Source organism: Peromyscus leucopus, chromosome 15 (assembly GCF_004664715.2).
Source record: "Peromyscus leucopus breed LL Stock chromosome 15, UCI_PerLeu_2.1, whole genome shotgun sequence".
In the NCBI taxonomy this organism is placed as follows: domain Eukaryota; kingdom Metazoa; phylum Chordata; class Mammalia; order Rodentia; family Cricetidae; genus Peromyscus; species Peromyscus leucopus.
The window spans coordinates 60,831,814-60,851,169 of NC_051076.1; the positions used below are offsets into that span (position 1 = coordinate 60,831,814).

Consider the following 19,356-nt stretch of genomic DNA (forward strand, 5'->3'; position numbering starts at 1 on the left):
AAGTTTGTGCTTTATCACTGAACTATACACCCAGTCTTTCAGTATCAATTAATATAACCTTAATTTAATCTTCACAGTTGTTATGCACTGTGCCTACTCCTTGATTCCCTGTTGCTTCTATAGCAGAGTACTTGAGACTGGAACATTTATAAACAACGTAAGGTTGTTTAGCTCACAGTTCTGGAGGCTGGACAGTCCAATATCGAGGATGAAGACTTTTGTAAAGCTGCTTCATCCCCCGGCAGAAGACAAAAGGTCAAAGAGTAGACGATAGAGGACCTGCTCTCAGTCCCCAGCCTTTTTATAACCAGCGTCAACTCATTCGTGAGTGTAGAACCCTCGTAACCGAGACACCTCTCTGTGGGCCCTGGCACTCATCGCTGGTGCACTGGGGATTTAAGCATGCCCTGCATCTTCTTTAAGCATGCCCTCAGTGTATCACTTATCCACACAAACTCTGTTTTACCCCATCTGAAGAATAGACTCCAGGTTGCTGCCAGGATAGGGACAGTCCATACCTCTGGCTCCCCTCACCCTGTCCCTCCTGGGCCTTTACATGGCTGCACTGGAAACCATGTACTCCTGTCCATTCCATATGCCAGCTTACGGTCTCTTCGGATGGGGAACCGTGTACTTCGTAGCTTCCATAGATTTTGCTCTTGACTTTTGTGCCTGTGTCCTTTGCTATTCTTAGACTAGGAGGGAATAGGAATTGAGTTAGTTCAGCCTGCCATCTTTATCCAAAATGTCTAAGTAACCAAATCTTTGTCATTTGTTTGTTAAAACATTTATATTTATTTTGTTTATATGTATGCGTGCGTGCGTGTGCGCTTAGGAGCCTATGGGACCATAAGAAGGCATCATATTCTCTGGAGCTACAGGCATTTGTGAGCCGCACAGTGTGGGTGCTGGAAACAGAATTTGGGTCCTCTAGAAGAGCAGAAATCACTCTTAACCACTGAGCCATTTTTCAAGCCCCTCAACCTTTTTTTATTTTCCATTCTGGAGCCCAGGCTAGCCTGGAAGTTATTGTATAACCAGTAACTAGACTTAAATGTGTAACCTTCCTGGCTCAGCCTCCTGAATTTACAGGCATATACCACCACAATCTCCCAGTAACAATTAAGAGATAGTATATTCATATTTTAATTTTAAGTCACCCACCCTTATTTGTTACTCTTTCTGGATAACATGGAGAGACTTTAGCTAAGAATGCCCATTCAGTGTTAATTTTTATCATTTTTATTCCTCTACATCAACTCTGTTTCATTCTGTTATCTTAGACCTTCCTCTTGTGCTCTTGAGCCTGTCTCTTCAGGTTCTTCTAGAACCTTCTTGTTTTATTATGGTTTCTATTGCTGTGATGAAACACCATGACCAAAAACATCTTGGGAAGAAAAGGTTTATTTCACCTTATAGATCATAAGTCCATCATCCAGAGAAGTCAGGGCAGGAACTCATGCGTGGCTGGAACCTGAAGCCAGGAGCTGATGCAGAGGCCATGGAGGGAGCTGCTTTCTGACTTGTTCCTCATGGCTTCCTCAGCCTGCTCTTATAGAACCCAAGACCACTGGCTTGTCTACAGGCCAGTCTTATGAAGACAGTTTCTCAATTGAGAGTCTCTCTCCCCAGATGAGTCCAGCTTGTGTCGAGTTGACATAAAACTAGCCGGCACACTTCTCCATTCTCGAGACAACTAATTTCCCGTGTCTCCCGGCCTGCTTCTGCTTCTCTAACTGCCTTTCCCTAGGGCTGCCTCACTATCTCAGTTTAAGAAGGTGAAACAAGTTTTCCTCGGCCTTCAACGTCAGTCCCAGTCTTTAAAAGCTTTTCCTCCTTAATCCCTTCCGTCTCACTGTGTGAAGCCATCTTCGAAAGAACAGTACCATTCTCCTCCTTCCTTTTCCCTCGCCCTCCTTCCACCTATGCTGTTCTGATCTGAAGTGCCCCAGGCCCCTGTCTAAAGGCTTTCTTGCTCACCATGGGCTCTGAGGAGGTTCTGATCCCATCAGTGACTGAATTCACTGGTCTGTGAGTTGGTGGCATCGTTGGGAAGTGGTGTGGAGTAGGTTGTCAGAGCCTGGCTGAAAGAGGTGGATCATGGGAGTGTGTCCTGAAAAGGTGTGTATCTAGTCTGGGCCATGGTGCCTTCACCCCTGCTGCGTGGCTGCTGTGAGGTGGGCAGCACCATCCACCACAGGTTGCCTGCCACGATGTTCTTGCCTCCCCAGTACTCAGAACTGACCAGGGACTGAAAAGAAACTTGGCACCAAAAGAAATTTCCCATGCTTTAAGCTGATTTCTCTTAAATATTTTGTCACAGCAATAAAAAAACAAAACAGTGGATGTACTTGGATAGCTTTACCACCCATCCCTTACATATCGGGTTCCAGTTTAGTAGGCTGCCTAGAGAAAAAGCTGCTGAAGGTCATGGAGATGGATATCTAAAGATACTAACTGATATCAGGAGCTTTTTGTTTTTCCTTTATTAAAAGTGACATGTGCTTTAAAAAAAATTTTGATGATGTTAATGAAATTTGTCTTTAATATTTAGGCAGGTGCAGTGAAGGACTATATTAAGATGTTGCTTCAGAATGAGTCACTTAAATTTCTGGTCTTTGCTCACCATTTAAGTATGCTCCAAGCTTGCACAGAAGCAGTCATCGAAAACAAGGTATTGTGACATTTTTCTATAAAATAATGTTTAGAATGCATATTTTCACTATACTGAACTTTTTTTGGGGGGGGGGGGTTTGATACAGGGTTTCTCTGTAGCTTTGGTGCCTGTCCTGGATCTCGCTCTGTAGCCCAGGCTGGCCTCGAACTCACAGAGATCCACCTGCCTCTGCCTCCCGAGTGCTGGGTTTACAGGTGTGCGCCACTACCGCCCGGCTATACTGAATATTTTAATCTCATGGTTTATGTGGATTTTTTTTAACCTTCTTTGGATGGTGTTTTTAAAATGCATTGTCTTATCAGTAATTTATTAAATATTTTCTTACAAATTTTAGTAATGTATTAAGACCATGGTATACTGTTTTCTTCTTTTTTTCAATCTTAAACTTTTCCTTTATCCAAATGATCTGAGTTGATTAAGGCTATTCTGTCCTAACTCCATAAGGGACTCCCTTCCTCTTCCTGGAGATAGCACACGAGAATGGCATATTCATAAACATACCTAAATGTGGCTAATAGAAGAGAATGAATCCAGTGTTGGACTCTCACTCAGCTTTACAGAGTTACAAGTGTAGATATTCATGGAGCAAGGCAAATTTCTCCCCATCTTTCCCTATTCTGACCAAGTATTTTCTTTAGAAATCCCCCGAGAGGATTTGTAATCTGCAAGGGATACAGAGTGGTTCATTGATCAGGCTGTGTATGCTTTGTGACGTAAAGTTACTAATTTAGGGCTGGCGAGGAGTCCGGGAGTAGTTTGCCTGTGAGCCTGAGGACTGAGCTGTATTTGGTATTCTAACCCCAGTGCCCAGCAGTGAGATGGGAAACAGAGGCAGGAGAACCCTGCTAGCCTGCTGTGCACAGCAGGAAGACCAGAGACTGCCTCAAACAAGGTGGAAAGCAAGGACCTATCTACCACACCTCCGCTCAGGGGCAACCACTTACCCACATGCACACGTATGTACGGTAGGTAGGTTTAAAAAAAAAAAAAAAAAGAATCATTTAATGATTCATTTAATGAGCACAAACAAAATATCACACAATGCTTGGACAGTCTTATTTGAAATTTAACTTAACTTTTTTTTTTTCTTTTTTTTGGTTTTTCAAGACAGGGTCTCTCAGTGTAGCCCTGGCTGTCCTGGAACTCACTCTATAGACCAGGCTGGCCTCCTCTGCCTCCTGAGTGCTGTGATAAAAAGAAATGTGCCACACACCACCCCCAACCTGGCAGCTTAACTTATTTTTATAAGGTTGAATTTGTTCTTTTTAGCTATTTCTAACATACAGCTCTTTTCACAGCTTAAATTGTTCTTGAAGACAAGTCTATTCAGTTTAACACTTAATGAGGTTCCGTTTTTAAAGGTGTGTGTGGGTGTCTTAATTCCTCACTTCAATGGATACAGACATCTCACATAGTTCTTTCCATTTTAATAATGTGGAAAAAGAGGTCGTGAATGGTAGATTTAGTGTTACTTTCCCAGTTACATTTGGTTGTGTTTCAGAAACACATGTACCACTCTCTGAACTTCCTTAACACCTCAACAAAATCGTCTTTTCTTTCCCTCTCATCTGGTTTTGGTTTTATTCTGCAGGAACTTATCCTGTAACCTAAAGTTATTCTTACCTACTGCCTAAAGGTTGTGTGCTAACTTTCATAGAATTTTACTGAAGAACCATTTACTTCATTAAAAAAATATTCATAGAGCTTCCTTCTCTTGCATAAAAGCAATTACCCTTGACATTGATGGCTGTCTTAGTTACTTTTTATTGCTGTATAAAGACGCCGTGACCAAGGCAACTTATAGAAGAAAGAGTTATTGAGCTTACAGTTTTGGGGGTGAATCCATGACCATTATAACAGAGAGCATGGTAGCAGGCAGGCATGATGCTGGAGCAGTAGCTGAGAGCTTACATGTTGAGACAATAACCACGAGGCAGAGAGAAAGCTAACTGGGAATGGTGTGGGCTTGTGAAACCTCCAAACCCACCCACAGTGACACACCTCCTCCAACATGGCCACACCTCCCAATCCTTCCCAAACAGTCCCACCAACTGGGGCCCATTCTCACTCAAACCATCACAGTGGTATTAAGATACATTAAACATAAAACCTGTCTTTAAGTAGGTTAAAAAGTCAGCAATGGCAAAATGGTTCAGCTTGTAAAGGTGCTTGTCACCAAGCCTGATGACCTGAGTTCAGTCACTGAATCCCACCTGATAGAAGGAGAGAGCCAACTCCTGTAAGTTGTCCTCTGACCTCCATGTATGTACCATGGCACTCATGTGTGTGCAAGCACACACACACAGACCCACATCCACACACACAATATGTATAATAAAATCTTTAAGTAAGAAATCATGTTTTGTTACGATTCTTACTGTATAACATTTGCTGATGAACCCTTTTAACTTGTTTGCATCTTTATATGACTATTAAAATAAGGTATAAAATATGTAAAATAGGAAGGCTGACTAGGGCTTGACTAATTTTGCTATTTCCCTTATGCTAGGCTCGTTACATCAGAATAGATGGAAGTGTTCCATCTTCAGAAAGGATTCACCTGGTTAATCAATTTCAGAAGGACCCCGATACTCGTGTGGCTATCCTGAGCATTCAGGCGGCTGGCCAGGTAAGAGATTCAGGTCTAAGTTTGATAAGAAAATATCATGGAAATAACAAGAAGTCCATTAACGCTAACTTTGGTTTATAAAACTGTAATTTTTTTTATCTAGATGTCTACTGTAATAAGTATCCTTTCTACTAAAGAGTGCTAGAAAATATAATAGAAGGCAGCCTCTTATTTTGATTCTTTGAAAATTTCACACCTGTGTATATTTATCTTCGTTGTGACTGCCCCATGCCCCCTTCCTTCCTCCAGCACATCTCCCTCACAAATTCATTCCATTTTTAAAAAAATAAACCATTGAGTATCCAATCAGTGCTGCCAATGTCCACGTGGGTGTGGAGTCAGCCATTGGGTGTGGACATCCTGCCAGTGGCCACCCTAACCAAAGAAAAGTGGCTCAGGTTGTCCTCTGACCTCTGTGCATGTGCATGCACACACATACACACAATTAATTAATGTAATTTTATCATGCAGATTCTTTTACCTTGCCAGTAATAGCTCCACAAAGTCCTTAGGACCACATGCCTTCTAGCATTTTGTTTTTTTGTTTGTTTGTCTTTTGAAATGAGTTTTCACTTTATTATCCCTGACTGTCCTGAAACTCACTATGTAGACCAGGCTGGCCTTGGGCTCACATCATTTAGCATGGGGCGGGGTGTGTGTGTGTGCGCATGCACGAGTGCGTGCGTGCGTGAGTGTGTGTGTGTGTGTGTGTGTGTGTGTGTGTGTGTGTGTGTGTGTGAGTGACTGAGCGTCTGAGCATACTTCCATGGCATACACTTGTTATATATTAAAGATCAGTTTTTACCCAGCTAGTTGAGGTCTATAAAATGTTGTGTGTAGAAAAACTGTAAGGACAAACAGTTTAGGGACCCATTAGGAGTTGTCTCAGTACTTCCTTGTGTTGGATTAAACTTCCTAAAATCTGACATATGTATCAGTTAGAATACTCTAGCCATGGAGAATATTGCCAAGAACCTAAAATTAGAAACGGGTGAGTGTCCCTGTCAGGAGACATGATAAGTAAGATGAAACCAGACAGGAAAGGCAGGGCTATTATGAGCTTAAGATATGATTAAAAATAAATGACATCTTGAAATTAAGAGTGTACAGGGCACTCATATTTTATTCAAGGTTGTGCTCCTGGAGCTCTTATATAAGTCAACACTAGTGTACTTGGAGATTGATGTCCCCATAAGAACGAAGGGAAGAAGGAAGAGCGGGCGTTGTTCTGGGTGATAGCTCATACTGAAGACTGATAGTGATCTTGCGAGCATGGTCATGTGTGAGTCTCAGGGGTCTAGAATTGTAACTCAGGAATCGTCTACCTTGTTTGTTTGGTGATTGGTTTGTGTCTTTGTTTGTTTCTCTGTTTTGGGGTTTTTGAGGCAGGGTTTCTCTATGTAGCCCTCTCTGTCCTGGAACTCACTATATAGAGCAGGATGGCCTTGAACTCACAGACTTCTGCCTGCCTCTGCCTTCTGAGTGCGCCACCATGCTGGGCTTTTGCACCTGGTGTTTTTGAGTCAGGGTCTCTCGCTGAGACCTGGGGCTCACCAATTAGGCTAGGCTGACTGGCAGCAAATCCCAGGAAGCTGGCTGTCTCCACCTCCCGAGAACTAGGATTACAGGTGTACACTGCCACACTCAGCTTTTTATATGTGAGCTGAGAAAAGGACTCAGGTCCTCGCGTTTGCAAGGCAGGTGCCTTCCTGACTGAGCCGTCCACTCTGGCCGTGGTCATACATGCTTCTGACGGGCTTAACCATCTCCCTCTGATAATACTACTTGTTTTTTCAATATCACCTCTAATGTGGCTTTGCCGTCCTAAATAGCAACACCACTTTAATATTGTATTTAGTTTTATCCTGGTTTTTATTACTTCTGACCCGTTTTTATGAAGGGACGAATTTTCAGGGAATTTGAATTATTCATTAAGGATAATCATTAAGTAGGCACCAAAGTATGATTTTGGTATAACACAAAAATATTTTAAGTTAAAGTGAAAATAATAGTTTAGCAATCTCAAAAAAAAAAAAAGAGTCATCCCTCACAGAAGCTCCACGTGTGAACAACATGGATTAAACCACATTTCTAAAGCAAGGCAGACTTCCTCCACTGCCCACACCCTTGGCTGTATGTGGCCACAGTTAGACATGCTTCCAAGTTCACTCAGCCCGCCACTGTAGAAGCGATGCATCTTGACACATTTTCATGTATCCGGTGTAAAATAAGACTCAATGCTTTTCTGCCACAGTGTTTCAAGTTCACGCCAAGCCAGCTGCACAGAGACTACAGCAGCTGCATGACACCCTGGGACTAGAGAAAATAAACTCAGGGTCTTGGAGTCGTAGCACGGGAGATTTCACAGGCGGAAATCGCATGACTAGAGACATGTTTCTCTCACTTCCAGCACAGCAGTTTGAATGAAATGAAGAGCATGTCAGCGCTTGATGCCTAGTTGCCATGGATACCATGTGTTACAAATTATAGCCTGTTTTATAATGTATTTTGTTAGATTTTCCAGCAGTACAGTGAATCTAACTCTTCCAAGGGATAAAGTGGTTTGTATGTGTGTTTGGTACCCATAAACCTGCCCATTGAAATGTCTCTCAAATATGTTCCCTTGTAGTTCACTTGGCATCATGCAGTAAGAAGCATGTTATCTGCTGTTCATCAGTTAAATCTTCCTCATATATCTCACATTGCCTGACTCACTTGTTTTAAGTTTCTCTTAGTGTTTTACTTTCATCTCTGTTGCTGTGGTAAAAAACACTTTGACCAGAAGCAACTTAGGGAAAGAAAGGATTTATTTCAGCGTACAGGTTACACAGTCCATCGCTGAGGAAAGTCAGGCCAGGAAGTGAAGCAGGAACACTGTTCACCGCCTCACTCACTCATGCTCAGCTAGCTTGCTTACATTCCCTGGGACCACCTGCCACCCACAGTGGGCCGGGCCCTCTTACATCAATTACAGTCAAGACGATCCCCCAAGGACCTGCCCACAGGCCAGGCTGTCTTCTCAGATGACTCCAGGCTGTCGAGCTGACAGAACACTCATTCTCTCTCCTTTTCCTGTGTTCAGGAGGCTCTTACTGCATGTGTACACCTCATGCTCGGCTATGTGTGCCTCAGTTTCTTTGCTTTGCTTTGCTTAGGGTTTAACGTTCACGGCTGCCAGTCACGTGGTCTTTGCAGAGTTGTACTGGGACCCTGGACACATCAAGCAAGCTGAAGACCGTGCTCACCGCATTGGACAGTGCAGTTCCGTGAATATTCACTACCTTATTGCAAACGGCACTCTGGACAGCCTGATGTGGGCCATGCTGAACCGAAAGGTAGCGCTCGGGTTTTAGTGGTCTGTGTGCTGCATGAGCTAAGAGGCTGAGTTTCAGTGTGTCCAGGCATGGGCGACTTAGGTAGACCAAAAAAGCAGTTACAGAGACTACGACCATAAAGGATTCAGTTGGTGCTTCATCTCTTGCCATTCTCTACCATACCAAGGCATCGAGGTCCATGGCTATTTTTTTCCAAGCCCTTTTTCTTTTCTTTTTTTTTTTTTTTTTTTTTTTTTTTTGATTTTTCGAGACAGGGTTTCTCTGTGTAGCTTTGCGCCTTTCCTGGATCTCGCTCTGTAGACCAGGCTGGCCTCGAACTCACAAAGATCCGCCTGGCTCTGCCTCCCGAGTGCTGGGATTAAAGGCGTGTGCCACCACCGCCCGGCCTCTTTTCTTTTTTTAAAGAAGTTTTGTTTTTTGTTTGTTTGTTTTGGTTTTGGTTTTTTGTTTTGGTTTGTTTGTTTTGGTTTGACTGTTTTGTCTTTTTGTTTTTGATTTTGGTTTTTTGAGACAAGGGTTTCTCTGTGTAACAGCTCCGGCCGTCCTGGAACTCACTTTGTAGACCAGGCTGTTCTCAAACTCAGAGATCCTCCTACCTCTGCCTCCTGAGTGCTGGAAGGCGTGCACCACCGCCATCCAGCTAAGAAGATTTATTTTTTACTTTGTGTATGTATGTATGTCTATGTCAAGGTATGTACACATGAGTGCTGGTGTCCATGGAGACCAGACAAGAAGAGTATCAGGTCCCGTGGAGCTGGAGTTATGAACCAACTGTGAGTCCTCTGAAAGAGCTTTTAACTCCTGAGCCACCTCCCTGGCTCCTGTGGAAGCCTTTTTCTATTGTTTTTTATTCCTCCACATTTTCTCCTGTGCTAAGACTGACTGAGCGCCTCCACTATGCCTCACACAGGCTTTCACGAGTGTTTTCATGACTGCTCCTGCTGCTTAGAGATGAGGCTAGGATCAGCTGGAACCTAACACTTGAGGGACCATGTCCTTTCTGTGACTGAGACCAAACTACTGAATATTTTCGAAAAAGATTCTTGAGTTTTCAACTAATGTTACCAGAAGACAGCCTGTACCTCTCCTCAGCTGTCTCTTTTCTCCACGTGGAAGGATGTTTATGGAAGAGGATTTCTTAGTCGTTGGGGATGCTGTAACAAATACCATACACTGGGTGGTGAATGGATTCAGATTCCCCCTCAGTTCTGGAGGATGGGAGTTGGCATGAGGGAGCCAGCATGGTCAAGCTGGGTAAGGGTGGTAGACTGCCATCTTCCTGTTGGAGGCCCATGTAGAAAGAAGGTGAGAATGCTCTCATTTTACAAGGGCAGGGATCTCATTTATGAGGTCTTGTGCTGGCTAGTTTTATGTCAGTTTGACAAAACTAGTCATCAGAGAGGAGGGAGGGAGCCTCAATTGGGACAATGCCTCCGTAAGACCGGGCTGTGGGCAAATCGTAGGGCATTGTGTTATTTAGTTATTGATGGGGAGGGCCCAGCCCATTGTGTGTGGGGCCATCCCTGGGTTGGTGGTCCTGGTGCTATAAAGCAGGCTGAGCAAGCTGTGAGGAGCAAGCCAGGGAGCAGCACCCCTGTGTGGCCTCTGCATCAGCTCCTGCCTCCAGGTTCCTGCCCTGCTTGAGCTCCTGCCCTGACTTCCTTTGGTGAAGAACCGTGGTATGGAAGTGTAAGCCCAGGTCACAGCCAGTCACTGGAGGAAATCAAGGCAGGAGCTTGAAGCAGCTGGTCTAGTCATGCCCCATCCGCATCAGGAACAGAGAGAAGAGAACTCGTGCTCACTACTCAGCTCCCTTTTTCCACTTTTCCACTGTGCAGGACCCAGCCCATGAAATAGTGCCACACAATTAAAAAATAAATAAATAAAAAGCCTCACATGCATACCCATGGGCCAATCTGATCTAGCAACCCTCATTAAGAGCTTCCCAGGTAATTCTAGCTTGTGTCAAGCTATTGCTGTGAGATAGTCTGTATGTCAAATTGCTCTGATTGGTCAATAAATAAAACACTGATTGGCCATTGGCCAGGCAGGAAGTATAGGCGGGACTAACAGAGAGGAGAACAGAGAAAACAGGAAGGCAGAGAGTCACGGCCAGCCACAGCCATGACCAGCAGCATGTGAAGATGCCGGTAAGCCACGAGCCATGTGGCAAGGTATAGAATTATAGAAATGGATTAATTTAAGATATAAGAACAGTTAGCAAGAAGCCTGCCATGGCCATACAGTTTGTAAGCAATATAAGTCTCTGTGTTTACTTGGTTGGGTCTGAGCGGCTGTGGGACTGGCGGGTGACAGAGATTTGTCCTGACTGTGGGCCAGGCAGGAAAACTCAAGCTACAAATTATAAAACTAGCCATTTATCTGTCCCCACAAAAATCCATGTGCTTCTCACATGCAAAATGCATTCCTCCATCCTGTCCCAGGGGCCCAGGAATCTTAGCTCCTTCCAGCATTAATTATACAATCCAGTATCTCATCTAAATATTATCTAACTCGGACATGGATGAGACTCGTCTTGGGGTGAAGTTCCTCTCCAGTTGTGAAATCTTTGAAACCAACTAGGTTACATCTAGGTTACATGCTTCCTAACTGCAACTGTGGGAGAATGTCTGGAGTCCTCATTCACACTCCAAGAGGAAGAAAACGGAAGGGGGAAAGGGCTAGGTGGTCCCAAGCAAGTCTAAAACCTCACAGGGCAAATTCAGTGTCAGGGCTTGGTGTTCCTCTTCTTTGGCTCTGTACTCTGTTGTCCAAGGCCCCTTAGGGGAGGAGCCCTGCCTTCTGGATCCCCTGTGCTGGAGAGATCAGCTAGTCTTAGCTAGGCATTGGCCACGCCCTCTGTAGTAGCTCCGCCCCTGCCTTGGCTTTCAGCTTCTGTCGGGGTGGAAAGAGCTCTCCTACCTCCAGAGGCCCCCCCCCCCCCGCAGCCCCACACCCTGCAGCTCCCTGGGCATTGGTTTTTAAAATCCACGTGCAGGCAGGTCCATCACTACACCCCGCCACCCTGCCAGGGCTGAGGCGAGAGTGACACCCAGGTGACCCCCAGCGTGCCTCTGTGGTCTTGCTTCCTCTGTTTTGTTTTCCAGCCAGGTAGTGCTGGGCTGCAGCTGTGTGCAGTTCAGGAAGGCTGGCGGACCCTCACTCTGTCATTCTGTCTGGGATTGCTTCGCCCCCAGCTGACTCTGTTTCTACGGACCCAGCCTGTCTGCTTCTCACTTTTATTCAGTTGGCTGATTAAGTTTGCAGTTCATGTCCATGCCAACTGTTATATCAAATGGCCACTTGGACAGTTTTTCTCATTCGCACATTCTTGATGAGCCAAGAATGTCCCGAAATTGAAATTGTTACCTTTTTCTTAACAACTCCGCCGCCGGTGTTTATCTCTTCTTGCATTTACCACAAGTGGTCAGAGGAGCCATCCTGTCCTTCAGCACATCCTCGGAAGGAATCTCAGAGATGCTTGCAGGTTCTTTCTTCTAGGCATAACTAGAACATTGTCCACACAGTTACGTTCTTGGCTTTTGAACAAAGTGGCCTTTCCTCCAGTTTCTAATTGCGAGTTCCTCATTTTCATCTGAAACCTTTCCAGAATGGCCTTTGCAGTCTGTATTCCCAGCAACGTTCTGTTCGTGATCATGTGGGTGTTCTTTAAGAAGAGAAATGCTTTCTCTGCTGCTGTCCTTGTTGGCTGGAAATACCGTTAAAGTTCCGTTTGTGAAATTACTGGCATGCACACTTAAACTCCCAGCCTCTATCCATTCCCTCCTTTGTAAATACTCGCACACTTCTAGGCAGCAACCACACCTTTGGGACACCAACTTCTTTATAAGGAATTTGAGCTACTTCAACAAACTACGATAGAAATAAATAGAAATGCATTCTGTCACTAATCCGCCGAAAGTGGACCTCACATTCATGACCTCATCCTTCCCAAGACCCTGCATCCTCACATCATCACACCGAGAGTGAGGATTTCCCCATGAGTTGGCGGGGGGGGGGGGGGTATAAACAAACATTCTTTTGCAGTGAGTTCTGAGTAGTGAATATAAATATACATAATGACCAATCACATTTAGGGAAAATTCCCAAGTATATAAACATTAAAATAAAAATTTCACGAAGAAAGTGAATATTGTGTCATGGTTCTGTTAAATCTCTCCCAAACAGTTGCTAATTACATTGTAATTTTGAATAACCACATTACTAAAGCCATGACCTGTTGAAGTAATGAGACTTCCTCGGTGGGTAACTTTATGACTTCAGTGCAAAATCAAGGCACCAGTCAGGGAGTGTCAGCTGGGGGTGACTGCCCTAAGATCCCCGTGTCTCTGTCTCAGGCTCAGGTCACTGGGAGCACACTGAACGGCAGGAAGGAGAAACTCCAGGCTGCAGAAGACGACAAGGAAAAGTGGGCTTTTCTGCAGTTCGCCGAAGCATGGACCCCAAGTGACAGCTGGGAAGAGCTCAGCAGGGATGCTGTGTTCACTCACGTAAGAGGACGTGACTTGTTCTTCTCTGCTTTCTTATTTCTGCATGTGCGCGTGTGTGTGTGTGTGTGTGTGTGTGTGTGTGTGTGTGTGTGTGCGAGCTCACACCCAGACTCAGGTCCTGATGCTTTCACAGCAGGTTCTTTGCCCACTGAAGCCATCTCTCCAGCCCTTTTTCCTACATTTTTAATACCTGGAAATGTACTTTATCATTTATCATTTTAAACAGAAATTCTCAATTATTTATGCTCTTGAAAGGCTATTTTACTTAAAGCTAGAAAAACTCGAAGAACCAAAATTAACTTTGCTACTGGACCAGATTATATTTTCCAACGGTTTCAGAACTTAATCCTCCGTCCTTGAAAAACACCTGCATAGAATGTAACCTTCAGAAGATAATACTGGGAAAATATTTTGATGACCTTGGAGGCGGGGAAGGATAGTGGTTTGCTTCAAAATACACAAGTAATAAAAAGATTGAGATGCTGACTGTAGAAAAATAAAAAACTTTACCTGAGGGGGCTGAACCATGAAGATCATGAGTGTGAGGCCTGCCTGAACTACACACAAGCCAGCTTGAGGTCCACAGCAAAACCCCGTCTCAAAAACACAACCAACAAAAAAACCTTCTTAGTATAATGAGGCAGATCATACTGTAACTGTGGCTGGTGCTGTGTGGTGAGCACAACTGCTTTCCAAACGCAGTGGGGAGTTATCCCTGATGGACAGTTTCAGAGCATGGGACGGTCCTGTTCCCACACCTCCCCGGGGGCTGTAGCTTTCATCAGTAACTTTTGCCTGAATTGGTTCTGAATGATGGGATATCACTGTTTCAGGGCGCTTGTTCAGTGTGAAAAGCTACATGGAAACATACACATTTGCACAGAGAAGTAAATTCGTACTTTGCACGCGCCAGTCAAAGGACACAAGGCAGGAGTCAGTGTGCCCCTTCCACGGTGTGGGTGTCAGGGGTCAAACGTGGGTTGTCAGAGTCGGCCACAGATCTTTTTACCCCAGCCATCTGGCCAGCCCACATTTGATTTCCATATTTATTTTATTTTTTGCTTTCGTTTTAAACCAGAGTAGAGTTGGTTTGCCTTGCTCTTTTCTTTGTGCTTGCAGAGAGAAGCTGGGTGTACCTAAGAGTGGGTCACTGTTGAATGGTTTTTCAGCTACATGGGAATGGTCTATTTGGAAAATCTAGAGGGAGCCAGGCGGTGGTGGCGCACGCCTTTAATCCCAGCACTTGGGAGGCAGAGCCAGGCGGTTTCTGTGAGTTCGAGGCCAGCCTGGTCTACAAAGTGAGATCCAGGACAGGAACTAAAACTACACAGAGAAACCCTGTCTCAAAAAAAAAAGAAAAATCCACTTCGACTATTAAGTTCTTACTCTGTCACTCTCCTCCTTTGAAAACAGACTCTTCCTGGAGTTGACAGATGTGAAGGGTCTTCAGCTGCTGTTCCAGTCATCCATTAGTGTCTCTGTGGAGGTCAGCATGATGCCCCAGTCATCATTTGTAAAGCGGGTTTATTAGTTTTGTTAGGAATGGGGCCGAGTGACAGGAGGCAGGATGGCTCCTTGCAGAGCCTTTGATCAGAGTCTGCTAACCCTGACACCAGCGCCCTCCCATCGGTGGCCTGGTCTCTGCTGGAGCTGCACCGGCTTTGAAGCACTTTGTTGTTTTTATGAGTCTGAGTTTCCTTTTCCACTCCTTCAGTTCTAATAACTGACTTTTAATCCTATCACCAAGGCCAGGGGATTTGTCTCAAAGGACCCTGCATTTGCCATGAGGTAAAACCGAGCTGATAGAGGTCCCCAGCGTTTCAGAGAAAACACGCATTAACCAGCATAGGCATTTGCAATTCTTCTTCCCTGCACTTCTCACCAAAGGCAATGTTTTCCTTTTGTTTTTCTTGAACAATGATTAAACACTGGATAGGGACACAGAAACTGCCAGTTGTGTAACCGAAGAAGAGAGGAATTTCTTCTCTGTCCTTGCAAGAAGAAGCTTTCTCCTTGAAAAGAATTAGAGAAGCTTTCTTGAGATAAATATGAGTGGCCGTGGCCTGGCAGTGTGCATTTGGGTTCCTCCAAATAGCAAGGTCCAATGTGGACATGGCTCCATGAGGTTTCTATAGTTACAGAACGAAAACAAGTCGTAAGTCAAGGCATTTTGACACACTAGTAGAACCAGGAGGCAGGCAGCTTACAGTAGGGTGGGGAGATCTGTGCAGTAGTTTTCAAATGCTGTCTGCTGGCAAGAGCTTTGGGGCTGGTGGAAGCTGGGGAGTGTGTGTGTATATCCCAGAAAGCCTCACCTATGAAGGCCAGGGAGCCAGGCGTGGTGGCGCATGCCTGTAATCCTGGAACTCAGGAGACAGAAGCAGAAAGGTCGATGCGAGTCGAGGCCAGCCTGGTCTGCATAGAAAGTTCCAACAGAAGGAGGAAATGGGGTACTACAGATTGCCCAAGAAGGTTTGGCCTCCACATTTGAACTTTTATCTTCCCACCGACTGGGCGTGCTGATCAGCCCATCAGCCTTGTAGACTCTCTATCACAGGTGTGGCTTTTTTTCTGGGAACTTGGATTCTCATCGGTGATAGAAAATCTGTCAGGTCAGATCCTATCTCCTATTTAGAAATGCCAACTTTTAAGTTCCTTAGTCATCAATCAGAAAGAGAATCCCTTGCTGTGATTAAAGGATAAATAGTCATGGTGAATTGGATATTGTCCACGATACTACTATAATGACGTTTCTAAGTGTAAGAACGCCATAAGCTCTTCAATAACACAGATTTACTAGCTCATAAAAATATCTTGCCTTTCTGAGTTGCTGCCTCTCTAAGAAAAAGAATGGAAATAATTAAGACTTTCATTTTAAAAATAAACCACAGGGCTGGAGCACTGGCTGCTCTTGCAGAGGACCTGGGTTTGATTCCCAGCACCCAGTACACAGCAGCTCACAGCTGTCTGTAATTCCAGTTCTAAGAGCTCTGGTGCCCTCTTCTGGACTCGGCACCAGGCACACATGTGGTGCACAGACAGACCCACAGGCAAACACTCAGGCACATAATAGTAAAACTAATGAATCTTTCACAAAATAAGCATCCTGGCAGTGTGATGTGAGTGCTAAACATTAAGCTGTGAGGTTGGATATTGGAATTTGGAGAGCCTGGCCTGTTATAGTGAGACCAACAAACTTATTTCTTTAGTCTCTAAGTGATAGGGAGTTACAATATTGATAAGTGTAAAATTTTTAGGAAACATGATTGTTTGGAAATATTAGTGCCTGATCCTCAGATGCTTTAATCTGTGGATCCAAGAACTCCAGGAATATCGATGTGCACGATCTAGAGGTGGTGGGACCTGGGAGAATGGAGCCAGTAAATAAGGTGAACTAAAACCTCATGCAATAGCCAGCTTTATTCGGAGCACCAGACAATTCAAACTCTGAGGGTTAAGAAGAGTCACCTGAGTAAAGTTGTCATGAGTTCAAGCTGTATACAATCGCAAGGACAGGTCACACACGGCAAACCATGTTTCTTCCATAGAATCATATAAAGGATGGTTAAACCTCCAACTGAATAACAGCGCAAGCAATGTGAACAATCTGAAGTAAACTCACTCTCTCTGATACCTCTGGGAGCATCACAGAGTCATATTCCAAGAACAATTCCAGGCTTTGAAGAAACTGAGATCACAAGACTCTTATTTTCTTGGATGTTCTCACAAGCACTCAGAATTCTCCTCACACAACTCCATTTTCCACACATTTTCAGCAAACAGTCTCCAACACTAAAAGTGGATGCTCAGTAAAAACTCAGCTTAATAATCAAGGACAATGTGGAAATCATTAGAGAAATCAGTGTTGTAGCTCTTGCCTACAGCCTTAGCCCTCAAGGGCTTCTATATTTGAAGGCCCCAAGAATTCATTGTTGGAAGATTTCTTTAAGGGTTTTTGCTGGGAAGATTGCTTTCATCTTAAGAACTTATACACTTTTTTTTTTTAATGATGAGCTGGATAGGTAAGTCTTCAAAGAAACAAATTATTTAAGATGTAGACCAGGAGACTGGGGCTGACTCGTAGGGTAATCCATCACAGCGCACGTGTGATGACAAGAGCTTGAGTCTCGAGAAGTCACTAAAAGTCAGGTGCACATGGATCATCAGGACAGGCTAGCCAGCCAGACTAGCCAAAACAGTGAGCGCCGGGTTCAGAAGAGATCCCGCCTCAGTCTATAAGGTGGAGAGTGATTGAGAAAGACACCCTTCATCAATCTCAGGCCTACACACACATGCTCCCCACGATGATGATAATTCAGTAAAACAGAGCGCAAGGATGCTGATATTATTAAACACAATTGAATGTATGTGATAGCTCAGTAATGTGTATTTCATCTATCACTATACTGACTGCATTAGTCATGGTTCTCCGGAGTAACAGAACTTACAGAATGAATCTATCTATATAGAAAGGGGATTTATTAGATAATAACCCAACAGTGGCCAGCTGTGGAAGCAAGGTCCAAGAATCCAGCAGTGGTTCAGTCCACTAGGCTGGATGTCTCAGCCAGTCTTCAGTAGACCCCGGGATCCCGAGGAAGTAGGCTGTAAGGCCAGGGAAGGAAGGGACTTGCTAGCAAGCAGGGCAAGCAGGCAAAGAGCAAAAGCTTCCTTCTTCCATGTCCTTATATAGGCTGCCAACAGAAGAAGTGGCCCAGATTAGATCTGGACTAAAGGTGTGTCTTCCTACCTCAAAATCTGGACTAAAGGCATGTCTTGTCCCCTCTCAAAAGATCTGGGTTAAAGGCATGTCTTCCTACCTTCCAGATGTAGTCTAGCTAATAACCAAGAATAGCCCTCATACTGACATATGCTTTATTTGCTCCTCATTAAAAAACAAAGTTTTAAACTGTTTATCTAAAAATGAGGTTGCTGAGCAGCAGTGGCGCACGCCTTTAATCCCAGCACTCAGGAGGCAGAGCCAGGCGGATCTCTGTGAGTTCAAGGCCAGCCTGGGCTACTAAGGGAGTTCCAGGACAGTTAGAGCTGTTACACAGAGAAACCCTGTCTCAGAAAACCAAAGAAGAAGGAAGGAGAGAGGGAGAGAGAGAGAGAGAGAGAGAGAGAGAGAGAGAGAGAGAGAGAGAGAGAGAGAGAGAGAGGCAGTTGAGACGGGGAGGGGGAATCTCACTAAATTAAAAAGAAGCAGATGAAGAGATGACTCTTTAATTAATATAAGATCTTTATCACTTGTTTGATCTGCTCCCCGATGACCACCACTGCAGTTATTTGAAAGGACAACTAGACTAGACGAAGAAATGTCATTGAGACTCCAAGACTCTTCAACAGAACCATTATTGATATCTATACTCTGAAGTCTTCCTTGTGGATCTTCTCTTAAACATGAGCAGACACATTAAATAGCTTAATTAGGGCTGGTGAGAAAGCCAGTGGGTGAGGAACCTGCCACCAGGCCTCGGGACCTGAGTTTAACCCCTGACACACGGTGAAGGAGAGGGCTGTCTCCTGCACACTGACCTCTGACCCCACCCCTGACACACGGTGGAAGGAGAGGGCCGTCTCCTGCACACTGACCTCTGACCCCACCCCTGACACACGGTGAAGGAGAGGGTCATCTCCTGCACACTGACCTCTGAACCCACCCCTGCATGGACACATGCACATGCAATAGGATAATGGAATTAAACTATTTTTAGAAATAGCTTAGCCTAGGATATCTAGATTTTAGGCCCTGTGTGTGATTCATTTATTAGAAGAGGACTTTGGTTTTGTTGTGGTGATGAGGAAAAGCCATCAGCATTGTGCAAAGCTTTTCACTGGAAAAACAGACTGAATTCTTTTTTTTAAAAAGGTATATATATATATATATATATATATATATATATATATATATATATATATGAAAACAGAACCAAAAAAAAAAAGCAAAAATGTCTTTAATAGCCACAGAAAATAAAAGGAATTGTTGTATCTATGGGGAGGGGGGGAAGTCAGCAGACGGACAGAAACTAAATTTTGTAATCCAAAATTAATGACTTACCAGGAAAGCAAAGATAAGGAGGCAGGCACCCAGAAAGAAGGAAAGAAAGGGAGAGAAAGCGAAGTAACACCAGAAAGCGGCCCAGGACTGAAGGATGGCAAAGCTCCTGGTGGACACTTCAGTGAATGGGCGGCCAAGTCCTC

General features: G+C 44.4%; 1 protein-coding gene across 3 annotated transcripts in view; it reads left to right on the forward strand.

The window, feature by feature from the left end:
• Zranb3 (zinc finger RANBP2-type containing 3) overlaps window positions 1-19,356 on the forward strand; it is a 154,641-nt gene that overhangs the window by 110,534 nt on the left and 24,751 nt on the right. For all 3 annotated transcript variants that reach the window (XM_028874939.2, XM_028874940.2, XM_028874941.2), the window contains 4 exons: window positions 2,555-2,674; window positions 5,187-5,306; window positions 8,462-8,641; window positions 13,000-13,152. In XM_028874939.2, coding sequence (XP_028730772.1) covers window positions 2,555-2,674; window positions 5,187-5,306; window positions 8,462-8,641; window positions 13,000-13,152 — 573 coding nt within the window. The remainder of the gene's footprint in view (window positions 1-2,554; window positions 2,675-5,186; window positions 5,307-8,461; window positions 8,642-12,999; window positions 13,153-19,356) is intronic.